General features: G+C 33.2%; 1 protein-coding gene across 1 annotated transcript; it reads right to left on the bottom strand.

The window, feature by feature from the left end:
* Positions 1 to 5,989: 5,989 nt before the first annotated feature.
* On the bottom strand, positions 5,990 to 22,745 carry LOC123524163 (sushi, von Willebrand factor type A, EGF and pentraxin domain-containing protein 1-like). Its single transcript, XM_053539158.1, has 8 exons — positions 22,627 to 22,745; positions 21,728 to 21,830; positions 18,809 to 19,901; positions 18,262 to 18,471; positions 10,568 to 11,569; positions 10,194 to 10,373; positions 7,622 to 7,795; positions 5,990 to 6,788 (listed from the first exon to the last, which is right to left on the bottom strand). Exons 3-8 carry the CDS (start codon positions 19,005 to 19,007, stop codon positions 6,679 to 6,681), a joined length of 1,875 nt encoding a protein of 624 aa, XP_053395133.1. The 5' UTR covers positions 19,008 to 19,901; positions 21,728 to 21,830; positions 22,627 to 22,745; the 3' UTR covers positions 5,990 to 6,678.
* Positions 22,746 to 24,190: the final 1,445 nt, after the last annotated feature.

Genomic DNA, 24,190 nt, shown 5'->3' on the forward strand with positions numbered 1-24,190 from the left:
CACATTTGAAAGTTCTCTTTAAGGAACATATCATTCTTTGATTATTAACACAACATTCAAAGACCTACCTATCTTAAAGTGAAAATCAAAAACACAAACCATTCTACTTAAAATCCTAATATTTAATTCCGAAAATAACACAACATTGCAAACCCTAACACATAAACATTACGATCGGTATATCGTATATCTGCACGTATTGAATACTTTGTATAATTAAAGTTTGATAACGCATATATTGGATAAGTGATAAATTGTCAAATCAATAATTTTAAAATAAAACTAAGAAATTAATTTCTGATGTCACAGAACAAACTTCCTATTGAAAAGCCTGAAGAAATAGTGAAAACTATTGATCCTAGATCATTTGAAGTACGTATTTGTTTCAGTGTTATATCGAAATATCTTTCACCCCAAAAACACCAACGGGCTGCGTTACTAATTGTAAATACATAAAATCTGATATTCACGAGATACGTAACCACATGTTAATATATATAATCAGGTATTAATGAGCTGCGTGACCATGTGTGAATAGAAAAGATCTTGCGTTCATTAACTGCGTAACCATATGTGAAAATGTTAGAACTGCCAAACTGTCAAAATTCACATCTGTCTTCAAAATATGTAAACATTGTCCGTTTATCTTTTGTTTACATCACACGGACAACAACGGAAGTTACGACAAGTCAAATATTCCTTGCTATGGTGTACAATAGATGACTCCTTACAAAAATATGCTTTTGTAATTTTCAAACTTGATTGACTGGGAATTGGCAAGGATTATTTTGAGGACTTTTTAGTTAGACATACAGGTTTAAACTTACATTTAATCGAAAAATATTTTGTGAAGGAATTAGTTTAATGCGAAAATTTAAAATAACCAGCCTAACTAGATGCTGATTCAAAAATGCACGTGATAAAATACAGTTGTATATGAAAATGTTGAATTAATTCGTTTGATGTAGCTTAAATACGTTTATATCAAATTGATTCAAAACATTTGTGACGAAGGCAATAAGGCATTAAGTAGGTTCTATTTTGCCACCGATATAGTTTTCTTTGACTTCCGACAAGCAGTGGTGTATTTATCCCTAGAATATATTTGCTGTTCATTATGCTTATAACAACATTTTTTTGCAGCATCGGAGTAACACAAAACTCTAATGTAGTCATCATAATCTGCGGATGATTTGATATAAAATCAGTAAGTATCATGTTTCCGACTCGATCGTCCTTCGTAACTGTCACACCCCTATAACATGAAAGGCGAATAGAATGTTCTTCAGCAACAATCCCTGAAACGGTATAAATCAAAGATAACCTTGTGTATTGTGTCATGTCAGTCCTGGTTGGAAGACCATCAATAAATCGCATTACAATAAGATAATCAAATTCCAAAAACGTTGAAAGTCTGCTAGTACAATTTATGTCGTAACCTAAGATAAACAGAAGTGTGTCAGACCAATATATTTCAATTCCAATATTCGTGATTTTCATTGTTGTTTAAACATGTTTGCTTCGCTTGGAAAGGAGACTGGGGACTTTTTATGTTCTCGTCGCATAAATCAAAGCAAATAAGGTAATACTAACCGGAGGTGCAGGAATCTTTGTGATAGAATTCCTAATGACAGATATCTCTCTGATTTTATAATCAGATTTTTTTACCTTTAGTGTTCAGAATATTTACAGTTCAAATTCATTGATAATGTTACTTGAGTTTACATAGTTGCCCTACCTGTTGTAATTAGAAAGCATTCATAAGATTGCATCATAATTTCAATCACTAACTGATAAATAGCGATTGCTACCATAATCCACATTGCATACCAGGTAAGATAACACCGAGAATACAGTTAAGTACTAAAACATATTCAAGAAAATAATAATTTTAATTACCCTATGGTGTTTACAGCTTATTCTTTACATTTAATAACTAATATCCTAAAATCGTGTATACTATGTCTGAACAGATTTACTTATGCAAGATGTAAGTTATTATGCCAAGAAGATATCATAAGCAAATACGAGTGTTTTATAAATATAGCTTACAGGAATATTAAAAAAAAAATGTTTTAACATTTTCTGTTATGGATATATCATACCACATCTCACAAAGAAATTTGTTTTTTGTTGGGTTTAACCTGGAGCCGACACAATGTAGGCCATATGGCGACTTCACAAAGAAATAGGTCACATATAAACGGAAACACGTATACAGTGCCTGCGCACGTAATGATTAATAAGGTCGAATGAAATAATGATAGCAAGGAAGAAGCATATATAGCGAACGAACACAGCAAGATGCCGCCTTGGAACGGTCAGTGGCAAAACACCACTGGGGAGTTTAAATTAGTTTACATCAAACCTCACTCATTAATTTCCACCATTTTTTTCCTATATATTTCAAGACAGCTGAATAAAAAGTACTTACTGCCAGTAGATCCATTTCACACGCAACGTTAACGAAAGGAACACACTGTCATTGTAAAACATAAACATGCTCCTGTTTAGATATATAAATCATACTCCATAGAACCGTAAACCTATGTACTCAATGGCTTTGAAAAAGCCGGAACACTAAGAGGAACACCATTCAGGCCAAGACGAAGCGGGACATCGAACAATTATCAAACCAGCCCGTCTCTTGAGGACGTTTAAAATCTAATTGCCATTGAGTCCCCTCCTGTCTCGTTATCGCACAATCAAAGAGAAAAACGTTGTGACCAAATGTAAAAGGACTGATCACTAAACGGCACCGTGTGTCAGAACAATGCTGCCATAGTCTAATAAAGTTTTTAAATATTTTTTTTATAAATAATGACCCGAAATGGCTTTTCCCGAATAAAGCACCAAAGTTTGTAAATTCCACCTGAATAAGATTAGGTGGTGATAAACCATGTCGCAGAAGAGCCTATTGATTACTTGCAATTTGATTACGGTTATAATCATTAGCAAAAGATCTGCGAAGTTTACTTTTGAAATTCAGCAAATTACTATTCATACAATGACTAAGATGGAAAAATAACAAGCATACGGCAATAAAATTTTTAAAACGGATTCTTTGGAAGCATAGAACGCAACCAAGCAAAATAATAGCAGTCTCTGTTTGTCACAGTCTTTCATGAAAGGTAATAAACTGTGTAACGCCTCTCACACTCCCTAGCAGCAGCTTAAGCGGTATTCTATAATAGTAAAACTGAAAAGACTCCATCACAGTGTTACTTCCCCTTATCGGCACAGTAGACACTGCCACCACTTATGAATTGGGCTGAATTTCAGCCGAGTTATATTTTCTAATATTTTAATTTTGTTGTATAAAATTATTATTTCAGTAGTTGAATATTATATATTTTGCTTGTACAACGAGCAGAAACTAAAACATAATGCTGTAATACTAAAATGACTTCTTTTTTTCTGGTGTTGTGACGTGCACCTGCAAAAAATGTAAACAATGAAATTACTTGACGGTATTTTGAATATAGTAAAAGAATTTGACTAAAGGCATACTGTAAAATATAGATACATTCAGTACTTTCAGTATGTTCTTAAAGGTTGTGAAATAAATGTCAATTTGCCTGTAGATTCTGGCAAGCATTTGATTTACCAGGCGTTGCCAAGCCTGTCGCCATTTTAGGATCACATGGTTGTACCATCGTCACGTGATTTTCCTAAAGGTAGGGATGATTGTTTGACAATATTCCTGCGCGGGGGTTGCAAAAGGACAAGTTGCAATTACGTAGACAGTCGTCCCTAAAAATAAAAGCCATGGTAGGCTGCAATACAATATAAGAAATGTATATGTATTTTAAGACTTTGTAACTCGAACAATTAGTTAATCGCAATGTCAAGTGAACATACATTCAATCGAGTAGTGATTAAAATATATCAACATTAGAATGAAGTAGTTTCTTTGTTACTAATGATGCTGATATGATGCCAACAATCGTTATGTAAGGTGCTAATGCTAGTGTAATATATGTGTGTAAAATGAAAATATATTAGTATTTTTGATAAAATATATATAATATTATATATCATAATACAATCTGGCAACAAGGACAATATAAACACATTAAAGAACATGGTAGAACACGCTTTGGAATGGCCCAAGAGGTAGCTTAAACCGATTAATTGCATTCAAATTTTCTACTAAATATAAACTACGGACAGGTATATGGCCTTTATTTACCAAAATGCCTTTTTTCTTTGGTCATAGTTCGCTTTATATATAAAACTATAAACAAAATGAAAAACTATAAACATAATCAGGAGATATTTGTACAGAGTTGATCTTCAGCATATGTTTCGCAGATGTTAAATACCTCTATTATAGACTGGTCCACAGCCTATTGCATGAGTTGTTCCGTGTACGTGCCGATAACTGCATTGCCTTAAGATGACTTTGATGTCAGTTGGCAACAATTTCGAAATATACATACAACCTTTACTTTTGTAACCCGTGGTAAGTCCATATCAGATGTACAGTTGTTGTCCGTTCTGAGAACTATGCAGCTTTCAACATCATGACGCTTGCGTCAATTGAATTATTTTGTGCTCATGAACTAGAGCTTGTTAGGAATGTATAAAGAACAAGCAGCTAACGCCTGACGGCGTTTTGCCGGGTTTTCGGAATTAGGTGATAATGAGTTAAGGTTCTAAAAATCGCGTACAATAAATAACCCCCAAATTTATAAGAAATATTAAGGGAAAAGGGGAAAAAATGGACAGGTTGAAAATGAAATTAAAGAAAAAAATGGTGTAAACAAATAATAGTAAAAAAAACAAAACATTTTCAATGTTTATATCCCTGTGACCTTGACCTTTGAGCCTGTAATCAATGGGGTCAGGTGCACATCAAGACCAACATAACTATGAAGTTTCAAAGTCCTAGGTGAAATACTTGTCCAGATATTGAGTGAACAAAAAGGATAACATCTTCAGGTCCCTGTGACTTTGACCCAGTGACCCTGAAATCAGTTGAGGTCACATACACATCAAGACCAGCATATCTATGAAGTTTCTAGGTCCTAGGTGAAATACTTGTCCAGATATTGAGCAGAAACCATTTTCAATGTTCAGGTCTCTGTGACCTTGACCTTTGACCCAGTGATCCTGAAATCAATAGTGGTCATGTACACATCAAGACCAATATATATATGAAGTTTCAAGGTCCTAGGTGAAAAACTTGTCTAGATACTGAATGAAAAAAAAGGTTAACATGTTCGCATCCCTGTGACCTTGACCTTTGATCTATCGACCTTGAAATCAAAAGGGTTCATGTACACATCAAGACCAACATATCTATGAAGTTTAAAGATCCTAGGTGAAATACTTATCCAGATATTGTGCAGAAACCATTTTCAAATGTTCAAGTTACTGTGACCTTGACCTTTAATCCAGTGACCTTGAAATCATGTACACATCAAGACCAACATACCTGTTAAGTTTCAATGCCCTATGTGAAATACTTGTCCAGATATTGAATGAACAAAAGGGTTAACATGAGACACATTATCCGCCCATCCGCCCATCCATCCGCCCGGACAGACCTACTCTACAAGCCGGATTTTTCTTCGAAAACCCGGCCAATAAAACAACTATTCAAGCTGTATAATACAATGTATTAATTTTAGCTATGAATATAATTGCTTCGATGAGCTGCATAATTATATTATATACAGAACAAAAGAGCTAACCAGGTAGTTATTCTTCGAAAACCCGGCCAATAAAAACAACTATTCAAGTTGTATAATACAATGTATTAATTTTAACTTTGAAATAATTGCTTCGATGAGCTGCATAATTATATTATATACAGAACAAAAGAGCTAACCAGATAGTTATTATTTACGTATTGTGTGATCTTATTGATGATGACATTGCAACCGTACATTGTCAAGTTGTATAACAAATCAATTGTTTGTGTTATATGAAACATGTTGATTTTATGAGTAACTTAATATTTGTGGAAGTTTGTGGAACGCTTATTAGTGTTGAAAAATTGGAATTGTCTCAATTGCGTGGAAAAATCAAATATATTACGACAGGAAATTTGAAGAAAAAAAAAACAACTGGCTGACCTGTCTGATGTTAACATATGTTTTTAAGCAATTGTGGAACTCGCGGATATAGCGCTGCATCTTGATAGAGTCAGAAAGCAGTCGATCAAGTTAGATAACGGTGATAACAGTTACTAATCTCTAAACAAAACATTCAAGTGTGAGCTTTCAATTTCTCACTTCGATCAGTTTCTTTCAAAGTGTTCGAAATTGTAAGTGATAAGACTAAACTTATTAAATTAAAGCTGAAAAAAGAATTACTGAAATAGGTTAATGGTCAATTATAATGTGGACATTCCCATTAAGCACCAGCTTTAAAATGCACAACACATCTAACTTCGAACCCGAAAGGGGATTTCTTTAATTTGTGCGTTATTTGGCAAGGCTAACACATGCATGAACAGCAGAAAAAGTTAAATCCTGTAATGAATATGCTAATATTTAAACTTGCAGTAAACGAGTACTTTCGTTACGTTCTCTTTAAACTTGCAATAACCGATTTCATGAAAGCTACTTTATTTACATATTTTTTAAACTTGCAGTAACCAAGTTCATGGATATGCTACTTTCATATCAACCTACTTTTAAAACTTGCAGGATATGCTACTTTCGTTACCTACCTTATAAACTTGCAGTAACAGAGTCCTGCAGTTACTGCCACAATCATTACCACTACGACAGATACAACACCATATATCACTGTGTTCTTTCTAGCTCCAGACTGTGCTGTAGAAATACAAGTTTCGGGAAAATAAATGCACCTGCTCACTGAAACAAACTTATGAGTTACATTATAATAATACACAAGACATTACTATTTCATATGAAAGAAACGTGTAAGAATGGCTAAATAAATTAAATAAAAGAGCAATACTTTCAGTATTGTACTATTTCACTCAGCTATTCTGCAACAGGGCTTTTATTGAGTTCTTTTGATTAATCTAAGAAGCTCAATGGATTTTTACAGGACCTATTCTATGTTTTATACACTCTGGTATAAAATGTATCGAAATTTTCATTGCAAAGGTGTATTTTCCATTGTCAATTCATTTTTTTTTTTTTTTTTTTTTTGGACATCAAATACGTCCATCTAGACTTTTCTTGTCTGATTATTATAAAATTGTATTTGTCATAAAAGCAGTATTTTTAGTGTGATTTATTTTTTCAGTTTGTCAGTTCAGGGATTTTCCTCTTTAAAGTGTTTTCCACACTGTCAAAACGACAAGTAGCAATAATATTCAAAATGTTACTAGTACCAACCTCACAGAACTTCCAAATGATGAATAAGTTAATGAGACATAATCGCGGATCTATATCATTTTAGTCGCTTTAAATAATCGAATGTACATTTTATTTAGTACATTGTCAATGTTGATGTTGTAGCAAAGGCTGTATCGTGCAAGAAGACACACTTTACGCAATACGCAGTCACTGCCATTTGCAATGAGAATATGAAAAACTATTCTGACATGATTAACGCAATTTCTATGCTTACGTTTCGAATTTCATTCATTAACAAAGGATATGTCATATGAAATGTGCTTCTATATATATCATACCTTGGCACACGGGAGTCACGTTCCATTCATGATTCCCTTGGCAAATAATTGTATCTGATGTTGCTCTGTATCCCGAGACACATGTCAGACGAACTGATGCTCCAGACGATAAATGTATGGATGACACATTCGAAAACTTTCCATTTGTCACGGTTGGTAAAATGCAAATTGGTTCTATTATTGAAACATGGATTTAGTAATGCAATATAAAAATGCATAATTTCTAGTCTACTAATAAACAGAAAAACGTTCAAAACTTCTTCAGCTTACATCTAGACTTGATTGAAGTACAAAGATAGCGGATAGAATACAGTTAAGCAGACTCCGGAAATATACTGCTGCTCACCCGCACCAGTTACTGTGTTCAAGTTGTTAACATTTTCTGCAAACGCCATCGTTTTAACGATTTGGGAATACTATGCTGATATAAGGGAGCTTTTGAAAAAATAAAATATGGTATAAAACGTCTGACACAGAAAATGGTTCCAAATAAAATCTTAAAATCAGCATTTAACGAACGGTTCGCTTTAATTATCGGCAAATATCTCCGAAACAAACACACAAACTTGTTCATTTTATTCACCATACTAGAGATCATTCTTTTATAAACGACTGTGAATAATTTCATTAAAATCTACATTGTTGTAAAATTTCAAATAACGAAAATGTTATAAAAATTGTGATTTTTCCATAGACACCCATTTTGAAAACTTGTATGAGGTCCACATTTTTCAAATCAGTTTAGCAAAAAATCAAGAATGAAAATAAGGGATAGCAGAAATGCCATGCATAATAAAAATGACTAAAACACCAATAACTGCATAGCGTAACACGATGAATGACTAGTGGCGAAAACGGGATAGAATACAAGGGAAGCACACCTGAGACAACAACTTCGAAAAAAAGAGAACAGGAACGAAAGCAACGACAAGCAAAATGCACTTTCGCCAACGAAAGCTTCAGAACGATAATAAACAGGTTTAAGGAAACAAAATATTTAATTGACTCTGTGCAAGTTGAAGCAATAACAAAAATTCAGTGCGTCATTTTTATTTCCTTTAAAAACTCTCGTACAGCTTATTTGTCCTATAAAGAATTGCCTTGTCGTACATAAGATATTAAGAATAGCACTAAGGTGTCATATTGCCTTGGCCATTACTCTTTTGAAGATTAATAAATTAGTATGTTTAGCCGTTCCGTTAAATCAGTAGGTTTTCTGATATTAATATGTACATCTTCAGGGAACAAAGAGTGGTAATTAAGAAACATGTTGGTGGGAAGATGTATGTCTAATCTGAAACTAAAATGATAACAAAAGGATATTGTTAGGATATACAATACTACTCATTAACACACCTCTCCCTCCTTTTTGTAGAAGAAAAATCAGAATTCCTTCAATATACTAGTATACCCCAGTTTAAACAATCCTTTACCAATAATAAATGTACTCCACCCTTCCAATCGCCAGTAAATAAAACGATCTTGTTTTCTTACTATCAATATATACATGTACATGTATATACTACCGTACATATAGTCAAAATATATAAGTTCCAACTCATATTACGGTATACTCCCTCCCCTCCCCCCTCACCTCCACCCCCACCCCCCATCCCCCTCCAAAGCATTATTGGCTTCTGTATACAACATTATGTGTTCCTAAAAACACAAAACGGAACTAGAAATGATATACTTTGATGCAAGCGGTATCTCAACAGACGTGGTGGCCCGAGCACGTTTGACTACTACTGAATAGCACAGTATAAACCCTCTTAATAAACGAACCTTTCCCTATCCTAAACAAACTAATTCTGTACTCTATCTACTTAATATGCAAATTATAAATCAATGTTAGCGTGTGCCCAAACATAAATGCCGCATATGCAGTTACAAAATAGACTTATTTCAAGATTCCTGAATTACCACTAGTATCAATGAGGTGAAATGTAAATATAACTCACGTTTAGATAATTTTAGTTTTCTCCCCTTTGTATAAAATTGTTAGTACTAAATTGAATTTTATTAATCTTAATATGCAAGAAACATGACTCTCTTTTCAATGTTTCTAAGCCTTGTTCTTCATGTCTTATTAACAAATGCTGTTTCCCTCTGTTTGTCTAAGCTATATTCGGGGAGCATACATTTTGGTATGAAGAGGTGAATAATTCCATGCTTTTTCGTAGGAAAGTATGCAGGCATATATTCCAGTAAAGTATATTTTGTTTAAAATAACCGTTTTTAAGTCCCATTCTCGTATTAATGCGTATTTGTGTACTAAGAGCAACTGCCCAGTATATTCAACTATAATATCTCGTTAAACTAATAAAAATCTTGAAATAAGAATTTATTTATATTTAGTTTCGAGCATGTGTCTAATGCGGACCAAATGTGAAAGAAAATGTGAGATGAGATTCTGATATTACAGCTGCATAAGGAGAAAATGGTTTTGTAAACACACGTTTGTATGCATAGGCTATATTAGAAGAACAACGCTGTTATACTGAAGCGAACTTTTTTGTTACACATCTGACACAAAGGGAATGCTCATACATACTCATATATACTACAATACCTTGACAAACCGGTGTTGCGCTCCACTGATGATTTTGTTGACATGTGATAGTATCGTTAGTCGATCCTGTTATAAATCCAGGGTCGCAAGTAAAACGAAGTGTTGTTCCTAACGAAAACTCTGTAGAAGGCACATTTATGAACTGGCCATTTTCCACGGCTGGTAATACGCACATTGGCTCTGTAAATTATACAATGTATCTATAGACCATCAGATGTTTTAGAATGTCATATTCTCAGCTCTGTTTTTATTTAGAGTACATACACACAAACTAAACACCTTCACACTGATTTGCGTTAGAAAAAGCAAAATGTACTCTTACTTTTCTGATAACAGCATTATTTATAGTTAAATAATGAAATGAATTAATTTACCACAGACTGCAGGAGAACTGTCCCAGACCGCGTCTTCATTACATCGCCTATCTTTGTAGTTTTCAGATAGTTTGTACGTCTCATTACATATAGCCATGAGCGTCGTATTATACGACATTCCACGTGCTGTTGGACTATTTGATGCTTGATAATATCCGTTCTCAAGACTCAAAGGCCATTTGCACATTATGGGAACACAAACAGGCTTCTCACCGTGCCACAGTCCTGTTTGTGTACATTGTCGTGTACTATTTGGTGATTTTAACATGAACTTTTTCTCACAAACTGCCTCAATCACTGCAGAAAAGTCAAGTTTACCTGTAAGATAGGGCGTAAGTGTATTTCTCCCCGAGGTATTATAATCTCTTGTTATATAATGACCATTGTCAAAGTTTCCTGGAAAGTCACAAGTAACAACTAGGCAATCTGAATCTTTACCACTCCATGTTTTATCTCTTTCGCATGTTCGATTTGCCTGACCAATTACAGTATATCCTATTTTACAAGATACTTTCAGCACTGTTTTGTAATCGAATGTCGTTTCAGGGACTATCTGACTGCCGTTTTTGAAAGTATAGACAACATTACTGATATTTCGAGGATGAGAGCATTGGACAGGCGTACATGCTGTTTCCTGATTACTCCAGGTCTTGTCACTATTGCATATTCTTTTCTGGAAATGATTGCTCGTATAACCCGTATCACATAATCCTATTACTTCTGTCAAGTATGCCAATCTTGAAATTGAAACGTTTTCAATTTCTGTGTGTCCATTTAAACTATAATATCCATGTTCAGTTTTCCTTTGAAGTAAACAATAAACACGTTGGCAAGTCGGAATCGGACTTTCCCATTTGCCGTCATTTTGGCAATGAATAGTGTCCGTCTTGAGAGTTTCATAGCCAACGTCACAGACGATTTTTAATGTGGTATTTACTTCATATAACAACAGGTCCGGAAGCACGTGGCCATTGCTAGGTTTTGGGATTGGTACACACGCCTCTGACAAGGTATGTATGAAACATATGTGATAGATATAATAAATGCAAAAGGAAAAAGAAATAAAACAGCAAATTTATATTATTAGTATACATCCCCAGCTTTTATTATATTTGACTGGCATATCATAGTAGGTTGTCCCCTTGAAATGTATCCGATAATCAATATTGGTTTCCCTGCTGATATCATTTTGAGCAATAGATTATATAGAAAATTTATTTTCAATGATTAATTTCAGATATGTATTTTAGTTTGTGAATATTTTAACACGTATGACAGTATACATCAATTTCTCCTCTTTAATTTCATGTGAATATATTTATTCTAACTAAACATCTTCTTGCTTCCAATTTTGTTTTAAAAGTATCACCATCGCTTATATTCAACATAATGTGAAAATCACTAAACTTTTCAATTTCTTTTACTTTAGATGCAAATAAATTATATTTTCCAAAACATGATAACTTATTAACAATATGTAGGTGTTCTTGCCTTTATAAACAATACAATAGTATATGTATAATTGTAATAGGGTAAAAGCTTCTTGCTTCCATTTAACGTCAAAGTGTATCAAGAAATTAAAAACTGTTGGATTTCTTAAGTTCTGATGTTGTTTAAACGGTGTTAATTTACGGAACTCAAATACCAACACTTGACGTACGATTCAAAATAGATTTTGGAAATAATAACGTTCATAATTGTCTCATAAGACAACAAGAAATATCTTTAAAAAATATGGTCGGCGAATTGTAGTAAGGAAAGAAGTTTATGAATTTTTCATCTAACATTCATCTTTCATCTAACATTTTTCAAATTGCAAAACTAAACACCGCACTTTAACAATTTAAATGGTTCTCTTTTAATTTTTCGCAAAGGTTTCGTAGGGTTGCAATTTTGTTTCGTTTATCCTTAGACGAATAATTACAGCAGTAGTTTGATGAAGATTCATGAAGCGGTTCATGAGAAGAGGTCATTAAACGTGTTTATTTTTTTAGCTAAATTGGTCCCTATCCCCATTTGTAACAAAATAGCAGGAGACATTACGATATTGCTACACATCGAGTTTGATAAAAATCCATTACATTTTAGTGATTAATGCGAAGAAAGGCATATCTACTTTTAGCTATAGTGGTCCCTAATAGGGCCCAAGTTCCTATATAAATAAAATTGGAATAGGACCTTATAATGATGCTCCAGACCAAGTATGACAAAGATCCACCAAGCTGTTCATGAGACGCTGTATAAAGGCATTTCTAGTTTTAGCTCTAGCAGCCCCTAAAAGGGGTCAAATGTCCCAGCTGAACAAAGTTGGCTGCGGGCCTAATAAAGATGCTACAAATCAAGTTTGATTAGAATACATGAGAAAAAATCAATTAAAGGATTTTTTTATTTATTATTTTTATTTATTTCTAAAATAGGCCAACTGATCCCACTTTATCAAATGCATATTCGCTATTCGTGAATCTTTGGACAATGACGTCACACCTATAAAAAAGTGAAGGTCAAGCAAAACATACAATTGTAATTATTTCAATATTTCTGTTTCATAAGCAAAGTTTGACCGTAGTCATATCACACAGATAAACTGTATGCAACGTACCTTCATTTCAGTGTAATGAGATTCAGTCATTATATAGCATATATATAATGAAACAGATTTCAACTGAGTTCAATATTTGCATACCATACTAAAGAAAAATATTCATATATAATAAATCAGTTAAATAATTTATAATAAATATATCAAAGCAAACAAGTACTCATTTTAATATGCAATCTCAATAAGTCACAAAAGCAAGAAACCTTTTCATATACAGACGACAATTGTAACAAGGAAAATCTTTTAAAAAGCACTTCTCTACATAAAAGACTCACACCCTTATTCATGTGATACGCAGACCGTATTCAGTTCTTTCTTTAATTTGATATATGTTGGTATTTGAACAGGTTTTTATCATATTTATTAAACTTACTTATCATTTTGAGATATATCAATATTCTTGCTAAATATATTGAGCCAATGTTAGCTTTAAATCTGTGAACAGCGTCGTTTAGGATAAACGCTTTGTCTACATTTCACTCAGCGTAGCACAATCAACAGAGTGAAAGAAATTGACACTCTCGTCCAATCAGACAGAGTGTTGCATAAATCTTCCATTTTGATAAATTATCTATAATGCGTTATCAAGTAGTTTGATTTGCAAACTGAAGTCACGTGGCATAGGTAACGAAAACGAATTTAGACGGCGTCGCCGAAAAATAGAAAAAAATATTAACGAAACAGAGATTTGATTTTCCACCAACTGTTTAATTAAGGGGACGCATATTGCTACATTCACAGTTCATACAGAAATGCGGAAGGGGTGCATATACAAGAAATCGATGGTGGGAAAATAAAATACATATTCCTAAACTGATATAATACTGATGGACACCTGTAATATTCAGTATTTTGTGGATAAGGATGTGGTACTATGAATGTAATAGGAAAACAGAGGTCTTTGTGAAAGTACATTCAACACAAAATATTAAGATTTTGTATAAGGAAAAAACAGGTTTTTTTACAATAACAGTGTTCCAAATAATGTTGAAGGGATGAGATTTTCTTTCTAACACACCAGGTTTGCTTAAACATGTAAAAATTTAACGCCACGTCATTTCAGCTCAGCTCGGGATGGACGCCATATTTCTCACTGATAAAAATGTAAACAAAAAAAATCAGAGTGGGATTAGCATTGCAAGGACATAACATGACATTCTACACAATGAATACCTTAGAACAGGTATCTAAGATGCTACACAGGTCAGGCGGGTTAAATGCATAATGGCGATCACTTGAAATTCATCTTGAAAAGGTGGTTAATTTTAGTTTATTTACATGGTTTTTAATTTTCCCACGACTTCTCGGCGATTCACTGCAAATGTATTACTGCGCCGGACGAAAGGTAACTCTAATAAACAACGGGAGACAACTTAGATGTCAGCACGTGTACGATTTTTAAAAAAAACATGTCGATGATTATAATTTCTTATCAAATAATGAATCCTATTCAGATATTCGTCTTTAATATTAGAAAATTATTAATTTCTGTGGACATTTGTCAAAAAATATTACTTACATTGGACTACTTTGCGCATCAAACTGGTTTCCGCTTCAGTTGTGAGGCACTTCCGTTATACTTTTTGACAACAATAACAAAACACAAAATGAACCAATAAAGTCACTTATAAACCGACTGCTACTTAAATCAGTGTAAGTAAAGTTGTTGTTACAACATTATACATGTTCGTTACGTTATGAGATAAAGTTTATCTTGAACTGCATAATCCATTAATTACGTTTAGATGATATTGCATTTACAACTTATTTGACCCCATTTTTTTACGAGAATGACAGCATTCTCGTGCAACTCGTGCAAACAGAGTTATGAAAAGTATGGTGGAGAATTCAAGGACAAATTATAAATGACATTAAAGTGAGGATAACTGTATATTCGTCCAGTTTTGATGATTGACATGCCTGCTGTGTATTAGTAACTTTTGTGAACAAGATTGGAATGTTACTTTTGCACATATACACATTGATTGGACCTCTCAACCAAATTTCATACCTTATTTTAGGGATTTTTAAGACAATACATTTTCAAAAGTTTGTTGAATGTGTTTTGATATTTAAGTGCATTGTAGTTCATGAATACCAAGTTAAAAATTAATAATGGCAACATTTCTAGGCCCTTATTGTAAGCCACTAGACTTCTGTAACGATAAATGTTTAATGTATTAAGGGGAATATACTCTTTTAGTTTTGGAATGTGGCATTCCTTGACCACCGTATCTTTTCTTATGCACTACTTTGTAAACAAACTAAATAATGTGTTTTAGCTTACATATGCGAAATGAAAAGCAAGACAGTGACCATATTTCACATTCTTTCTTTAAATTAGAATCTGTAGGACATTGATAAATGTTTGGACAAGGTGAAGCACTATTATTTTCGCACCAAAAAGTCTTAATTGTTGACTTTGAATGTACACAATAAGTCTTATGTAATTCAACAATAACTTTCTTGTTTCAGTTTTCTCATTTTTATTTTAGTGAGCAATCCTTTGTGTACTTATAACAGTTGAAACAGTATCCATTTCATGTACCAAAACCTTGTACTTTTTTGCAGGTAAATTTTATCATACCCCACCCACTGTTTTTCTAATTTCAAAGTATGCGTCCCCTTAATCGCAATTGTACGCGTGTGGTATGAGAACGATACGAATCAACATAGATTACAATAGTTCCGACAGAAAGCTAAATATCTTTAAAAAATTTGAATATTGAAACATTCGACGACAGAAGAAAAACGACGTCAATAAGAATCTTTTTTTAGAGAATATTGTAATCTGCAAGTTTGGCGATTAGAGAAACCTGGTGGGAGTGCATTTATTTAAATAAAAAATACTACAGGCAGCATGACTTCCCGCTGTACATAAAAAGGGGAAAATTACAGATGAGCAATATCATGTCTATTTTAGAAATGAAATCCAAGCTTGAAAACAAAAAAAAAGGAAAAAAAACAACAACAAAAAACAACATTTATAATAGCGTACTTTCCATGAGTTTGCACGACTTTAGTGGGACCTATATTTTTGTCACGGTTTCGTTTGTGGAAAGCATGCAAAATAGTCACCTTTACAGCTAAAGAGACTTTAGCTTACACGGGTAAATTTGATTTCATGTTTTAATTGTATAATAAGCTGAAACAGATACCTGAATGGCATATTTGATTTATATATATATATATATATATATATATCATTGTTTATACAAACTAAGTAACTTAGACACTATAAATAAGTAGACAGGATAAATCAGTACATTTTTTTTTATAAATTGAGTTCGGATCTCAGTGATACACATACACCAGTGCTGATAAGAAAAAATAAGAACTTGATTCATAATTAGCTCGACCTTTTCGAAAAAAAAGTAGAGCTATTGCACTCACCCCAGCGTCGGCGTCGGCGTTGATGTCGCCGTTGGTTAAAGTATTTTTGATGAAGTAAAATATCTCTGTTACTATCAAAGCTATTGACTTGAAACTTAAAATATTTATTTACTATCAAAATATACACCAGGAAAAACAATCCCTATAACTCTGATTTGAATTTTGATGGAGTTATGCCCCTTTTTGACTTAGAAATTTTGGTTAAAATTTTTGATAATGTCAAATTTCTCTGTCACTATCAAAGCTATTGACTTTAAACTTAAAATAGTTATTTACTATTAAAGTTTACACCAGGAGAAACAATCCCCACAACTCTGTTTGAATTTTGACAGAGTTATACCCCTTTTAACTTAGATTTTTGGTTAAAGTTTTATAAAGTTTTTACTGGCAAAGCTCTAATTCAGAGTCAAGCACTAAGAAAAGTCGAACGCGCTGTCTTACGGACAGCTCTCGTATAATAGATTCTTTCTTTCCATGTATTTTTCTTTAAGTTTGTTAAATTGCTTGTTTCTTTTGCCATTGTCCATGTCAAATACCTTACTGCTTAGTTTATTTCTTTATTTTATCATGTTTAAAGAGCAAACCTCTAGGCACGTAATGTTAAACAAAACTTCTGTTATATATGTACAAGGACATTCAAACCAAATGGGAATACAATCATGTATCATCAACAAGTCTCGTTTTTCTCGAGCAAAACTATGATACTGTGTGAAATTTCGTTTATTAAATAATCCTCGGATTTCAATGTTTAGCGGTCATTTTCTGGTCAAAAGAAAACAAAACAAACAAAAAATATTTAAATGTTTTCATTTTCAGTTACATGACAACATGAATTCCGTTATGTCATATTATTAAGCTAACATGACGCTTTTTTAACAGAAATGTTTTATATCTTTACAAGAATGATATTTCTATATGAATCTATAAAAACAACATGATTTATATCAAAAACTGCCTACATGTTTTGTTTCTTTCTATAGTGTAATATGCGAACTTTATTTCCGTGTATTGGCCAAAACAGTCTATTAAAATCAATGCAAAATCTATAACAAAGAATGACACGACTTTAGCTAATGTAAGGGAGACAATCCAACTTGAAGGAAATAGCTTTAACACAGTAAATAATTAAGGGAGAGAATTCTCGAAAATTCTCGTTAAAAGCTGACCATGTTTATTACCAAAGAAGATACGTATCAATACCTGTTACGTATTTAATGAGATGTAATACGTATATACATAAATGTTGTAAATGTGAAAGTCGGTGTTTTGATACATATCTGTTTTATTACATTGAATCAGAGGAGTCTCTGTGGCTGAAAGGTTAGGTCGCTGACTTCGACTTCGAATTAGTCAGTGTGTTCGAAGTCTCATTTTTGCAGGTAGAGTTCTTTTTTTTTTCTGAGGAGGCTATTTAAATCGGTGCCCATATTCCCTCCTATGCCTACCGGAGGAGCACAAGGGAGTTCCTCCGCCATCAAAACATTGAAAGTTTCCATAATGCCTAAAATCGTGGCTGTGTGCTATTTATCCTAACAAAAAGAAGTAAATTCAATTAACAAGGTACATCTGAATCTTTATAATTTCAAATAGTCTTTATATCAGTCAATACTGTTTTCAAATTGATAACTTTGAACGACAAAGTCATACTACATTACTAGAAAATATTAACAAAATTCACCTCTTTCTAATAGGTAATACTTACCAACACATTTCGGAATTGGATAATTATATTTGCCTGTGGCCAGACACTGAAAACGTGGTGGTCCATCGAGGTGAAGATCTTCCTCACAGTCTACTTCAATGATTGTACCGACAGTATACTCATTATCAATTACCCTGCCAGAGTTGTTGTATATCTGCGTTTGACCGTTTATAACGTTTGTTTGTCTTTCATCGCACGCAGGACGTGGAACTTAAATCAGAATTATATACATTTTTAATAAAGTGAGGTATCTTACATGCATACTGGGTGAGCAAATGTAGTAGTAACAACTGTCGTCATTGTTAGATTTAGTTATATTTAATCACAACAAATAAAATTCCTGTTTGTTGGTAATGTAATATCTACTTAAACAAATAGAGCACTCGCACGTAACCACTCCTTCGCCACTATATACCCACCTCCACCCCATCAAATGTTGGCACGCACATTTGTATATGTTCCGAACGACATGAACACGTGCAAAACATACACATTGAAACGTAAATGAATACAACAATTTTAATGATAAGTTAAAACATGTTTGTACCTGCGTAAATTTGAACTTCGCATAAAGTTAAATAATAATTCCCTCCGTCTGAATAACCATGTTCTTTTGGAAGTAGTATTGTTATAGTAGAAAAGGTACGCAACCCATCAAGTTTAAAAGTAAGCATGTCTTCGTTGTATTCGTCAGTGCCGGAACTGTTGTGAAACAATGAATCATCTCCATATATCTGGAAATTCATTAATTGAACTTTCTCGTCTGTAATTTGAAATTGGGAAGATGTTATACAACATTTTATTAGGTTTGTTTCAAGTTAGTACTTGAAACTTCGCATTATACTCGTAAGTCAATAACTAGTTGTATATATTAAAGTAATCAACAATAAGAAATAGGCCGTATACTTTTTATCAGGATATGCCGCTTTTCTGTATAAAACAGAAAAGGTAGAGCAAATAACATATATTAAGGAACATTTTAGAAAGTATTTTCTTTATTTGCAATTTTAAATAAGTCAAGATAAAGTTGCTGTGATTTTTATGAACGTTTTTGATTTGAATAACGAATATATATACAACTGTTTTCTCGCCCATATGGGATTACCCGGTGGCGAGGGTAAACAAACGCACACACACATACACATATACACAATTGTTAATAGGTATTGCGCCCTCTGCAGTATAATTCACAAAATGTCAAGCAGAATAATATTCAATAAAATGGACACTGATTTATGCCACTTTAATCTGACAACATGAATATCAGTTATTTCATTTATCATTTATGTTTCATGTACTCTTTACATAACTTCCGATAAAACAACGATAAAAGTTCATCATTTAGGTGGGTAAACATAAGGTTTTTAATAGCTAAAATATTAAACATTGCAACAAATTACTTCCCATCTCTGTTGTATATAAGAATTCCAGTCACGTTTACTGGTTTTCCCAGATCCACCGTCCATGATGCATATCGACGCTTGAATTACCGATTGTGTGGCTGCAGCTATCATGTTTAAAATAACCGTCTGTATTTCCGTCAACGGCTAAACTTGCGGGATAACACTTGTGAAATTGATTATCGTCACAGTACGTTTCAGGTAGCTGACTGACATTTTAGTGTAATGCTATATTTTGACCTGGAAACACACGACCAACATAACATACATGCTAACCTAAACAGAAATAATTGCAAAGCGATTATATATTGATATGATTATTAAACTGTATGTCGCACAAGAACGTTATTGTTGCAATCTGTAATGTACATCCAAACCAGTGTCAAAAATGTTAGAAGTGAGGTTTTATACATTTATATTGAAATTGTAGCATACTAATGTTTGGAAATCTCTAAGGAAAGAACAAGTATTTGCTTGCTATAAACATTCTTTGCTTGAACGAAGTACCCTCAAATGGGAAAGAATGAGGTGTCCAGTAAAAGGTATTAAGACCTAGCGTTTGTTATGCTCCTCCTCGTTGATGACATATATTAATTACTGCGTCTGGCCATTCGTCCCGTCCAGACTTTGTACCCGATCTGTAACTTTGTCATCCACGGAGGATTCAAAAACAAGTTGGCAAAAATGATCAGTATAACATGATGATGTGTCAAATAAAATGTCTATAAATCTTCCCCACTTTCTTTTTTAATTATATCTCTTTATTGACTGTCCGGTTTTCGTGTCCAGTCTGCAACATTTTCATTCATGGATGAATTTCAAACACATGTCGCCGGTGATCAGTATGATATGATGATGTGTCGCATGCAAGAAATATAATTACATCATCCCATTGCTTTTACTAATAACCCTTTATTTGAATTTTCTTGTCCTGGTCATAACTCTAAAACTACTGTAGGGTATACACCCAAATTGCATATTACAATAATAGACGACATTTAGAGTACGTAAAATTTATAAAGATTATAACTCCAGGTTATTTTTTCAGTTATCTCACTTACTTTATTGATGTTTTAACAAAACTATATACTGAAGTACTGGTACTCAATATATCTAAAACATTAGATGAAAGTGAGATATTGTAGATCGGTCTATACTGATGTGTGTAATTGTCATCATTGGTTTTAGACTGTTTGCAAATCAAACCAATTTTTAACTAGAGCTGTCACTGATGGCGATGAATGTACGCCTCCCCCACGCACGTACAGACACAGTACATTGCAATCTGACGAACACAAGATTGCATAATTATGTTGACTGTGTGTTTATAGTATAGTAACAATACACGAAGTTCGGTAACTCAGATTTTTTCTGACAGTACATGTATCTAACATGCACCATACTCAACTAGGTTTGATACTAATCACATGTGTGAAGTTTCATTAAAGTGTGCGGAAGTGTTCAGGAGATTAGGCGCGCACACGATTGCATATACAGACTCTAGGTATATAGTATAGTAACAAAAAACTGCTTTTTGTTTCTGAAAGCACTTAACATGCACCATGCACAACTTCTGTTGATACTGATCACTTTTATGAAGTTTCATTAAATTGTGTCAAGGGGATGAGGAGAGTTGGTGCTCACAAAATTGTGTCTACAGACAGATAGATAGATATACGGACAGACATTCAAAGTGAAACCAGTATACCTGCCTTACAACTTCGTTGTACGAGGGTACAATAAGTTCTATGTACAGTAGTACAGTAGTACGTAAAAAAAAAAACTTGACCAAATAGTTACATTCATATTACATAATATTTAACACTGACACTCAAATGAAGCAGTTTGGGGCGCATGCGCGTTTTCAAAAGCAGTCTGCGGTGTTCCTTTTTAAATACGATATAAACATTATCTACTCCAGAAGTATGAAGAACTATTTTACATATCAGGGGAAATTATCTCCAGGTCATATATGTTTCAACACCCTAATCACAGTGTTTTGACTAACAACCCCAGTTAGAAATTATGTTTATTTTTCGAAAATAAATCGACAAAAAAATTGTTACCGTCAAAGTGCCAGTCGTCGTTCGCACTTGCGATCATGCCAGTGGCATAAATACAAACCACTAGTAAAGCTGTATGTAAAACTAGATCAGCAACCTTCAGGTTCTGTAAAACAATATTTGATTACAACAGATACATTGACACCCAGTTAAGAACATTTGGCTTCCCTGTGGAGATCATTTAGGTGCTACATGTATATAGACCTTCTCCTAGCCAGTTTGGCGGATGGCTATCTGAATTAAACTGTCCCATAGCAATACAGTCCTATAATTTGTATCTGCAGTCATCTGTTGATATTGTAGGCTGAGTACACTGCTGAGCAATGAAGAGGAAATATTTTAGTAATAGCTCCTTCTTTTGAAAATGGACTGTGACCATGATTAAAGGAGACAATCTATTTGAGCTACTGTCGTGGCAGATTGAGTCTTAATTATAAAATGAATAAGCACCAGCAATTGTTTGATATTACACGTTGTTCTTGCATCTGATATGTAGCTTTTTCCATGTTAACACATATAGTTACGCTAATTATATATTAAAAAGCATAGGTCTACATTTGCTTACATAAGTATAACTGTTGCAACAAATACAATGCAATTATCCGTCCGCTTAGCTCAGTATGGAGAGCGCATACTACGGATCGCAGGGTCGTGAGTTTGATCGCCGAATGAGGCATATGTTACATTGTGTCTGAAATCATCCGGAGGTTAATAGTGTTGCAGAATCCAGGAAAATGGTATGGTTAATTGACCGCCGTTACATAACTGAAATATTGATGAAAAACTCCGCTTAACCAAAACAAACTACCGTGAGTATATTCAATCACCCATACTTATTTCCTGGTGAATTATTATTTTTCAAGTATGTGTAGTTATCAAACAAATTTCCTTTAAAATCATACCATTTTCTCAACAAATCCAGTAATAAACGTGTATTGTTAGTTCGTATATTACATTGCACTCTAACGATGTATTTATCATTCATAAATTCGTACTTTTGCACATAAGAGCTAATATTTCAATATGCTTCTGATACAAGAGATAAATTAAAGATAACTAGCGGTTATTATGATAGTAAGATGTCAAAATTTATTTCAAATAATACATGTATATTCTGAAATGGCTTTATCTTGATAAAGGAAAGAACGTTTAATACGATTATATGAGACCATATATTTACGACATTTTAAACTAAATATTTAACTACATTAAGAGTATTCTAAAACTAAGAGTTATGGAACAGTAGGATTCGGATAAAATATCAACTGGGAAAAATAGTAAATAATCCTCTAGCTGTATTGTATAAATGGATGTATTTTGAATCTATGCAAAAATTCAAACGCTCAAAGGAGCGGAATATTATAGTTTAAAGACATCCAGTGCCCACTATCATATTTTATCTTCAAATGACAATAAAGTCTTCAACCAAATTAGTTTAACTTAACTAAATATATAGATTAATTGTGTATATAGGGCTACTTCCATAATACAGTTATAATCAGTTGTTAAAGGTTTTCAAGCTTTAGTGGTAAGATACATCTATACTAATATTATAGTATGTGCAGCTGGCTATATATGTATTTAGTTTGCTAGTTGAAACTGGTAATACACATAGCATGCTTATTGTAATTGTTCCTATTTCCTAATATGAAACTTTGGTCTAGTATACTTTCACAGGTAAATACTTTTTTCCTATTTCATTATTGACTGGGCAGTTAGCAACTTTTGAAAATAATTGTTTGATGCTAATAAGTTACAATAAGTATCATTAGTAGTGGAGGTAGGAAGTATTGTGGTCCATCAGTATGTGTGCGTGTCCATCAGTTTGAGCGTCGTCCTTTACAAATATTACGTTTAAGTGATGACTTGAACAGTTTCAAAACATTTCCACAAGAGGTGGCATTGCAAGAATATGATAATATGTTTTAAAACTATAATAATTTATGATATATCAGAACAAATAATAAATAACAAAAGCAGAAAGTAAGCAAGTTGTGTCTTGTAACTTCAATGTTGAGAATAGATGAAAATTGAAGAGAGTGATCACGAGAACGGTATACAAACCATATATAAACTAACTTGATCAGAAGTCGAGAATGAACAAAATTTAAACATAACTATGCTAGCCGTTTTCATTTTGTCTTTATTTCTATTTGAAAGTTATTCACTATTCAATTTGTTTTCAATATAATTTTCCGTTTCAACATATCTCATCGAAGAGAGTATTTCTGATTTTAAGCACTCTTGAATCTTTAAAACAGAATTTATATCATATGGATCCTATTTTCCAGTAATATACAATGTACTTATTGACAGGCTGGAATGAAAATGCGTGGTCAAGGTTTTGTCTAATACCGCAACAAAATAGGGCTATAATAGCAAAATACATTTGGGGTAAACTGTTCAATCACAGATTCATGATTAATTTTATGATATATAGACTATATGACGATTACTGGTATTATT

The sequence above is a fragment of the Mercenaria mercenaria genome, chromosome 3 (genome assembly GCF_021730395.1).
Source record: "Mercenaria mercenaria strain notata chromosome 3, MADL_Memer_1, whole genome shotgun sequence".
NCBI classification, from domain to species: Eukaryota; Metazoa; Mollusca; class Bivalvia; order Venerida; family Veneridae; genus Mercenaria; species Mercenaria mercenaria.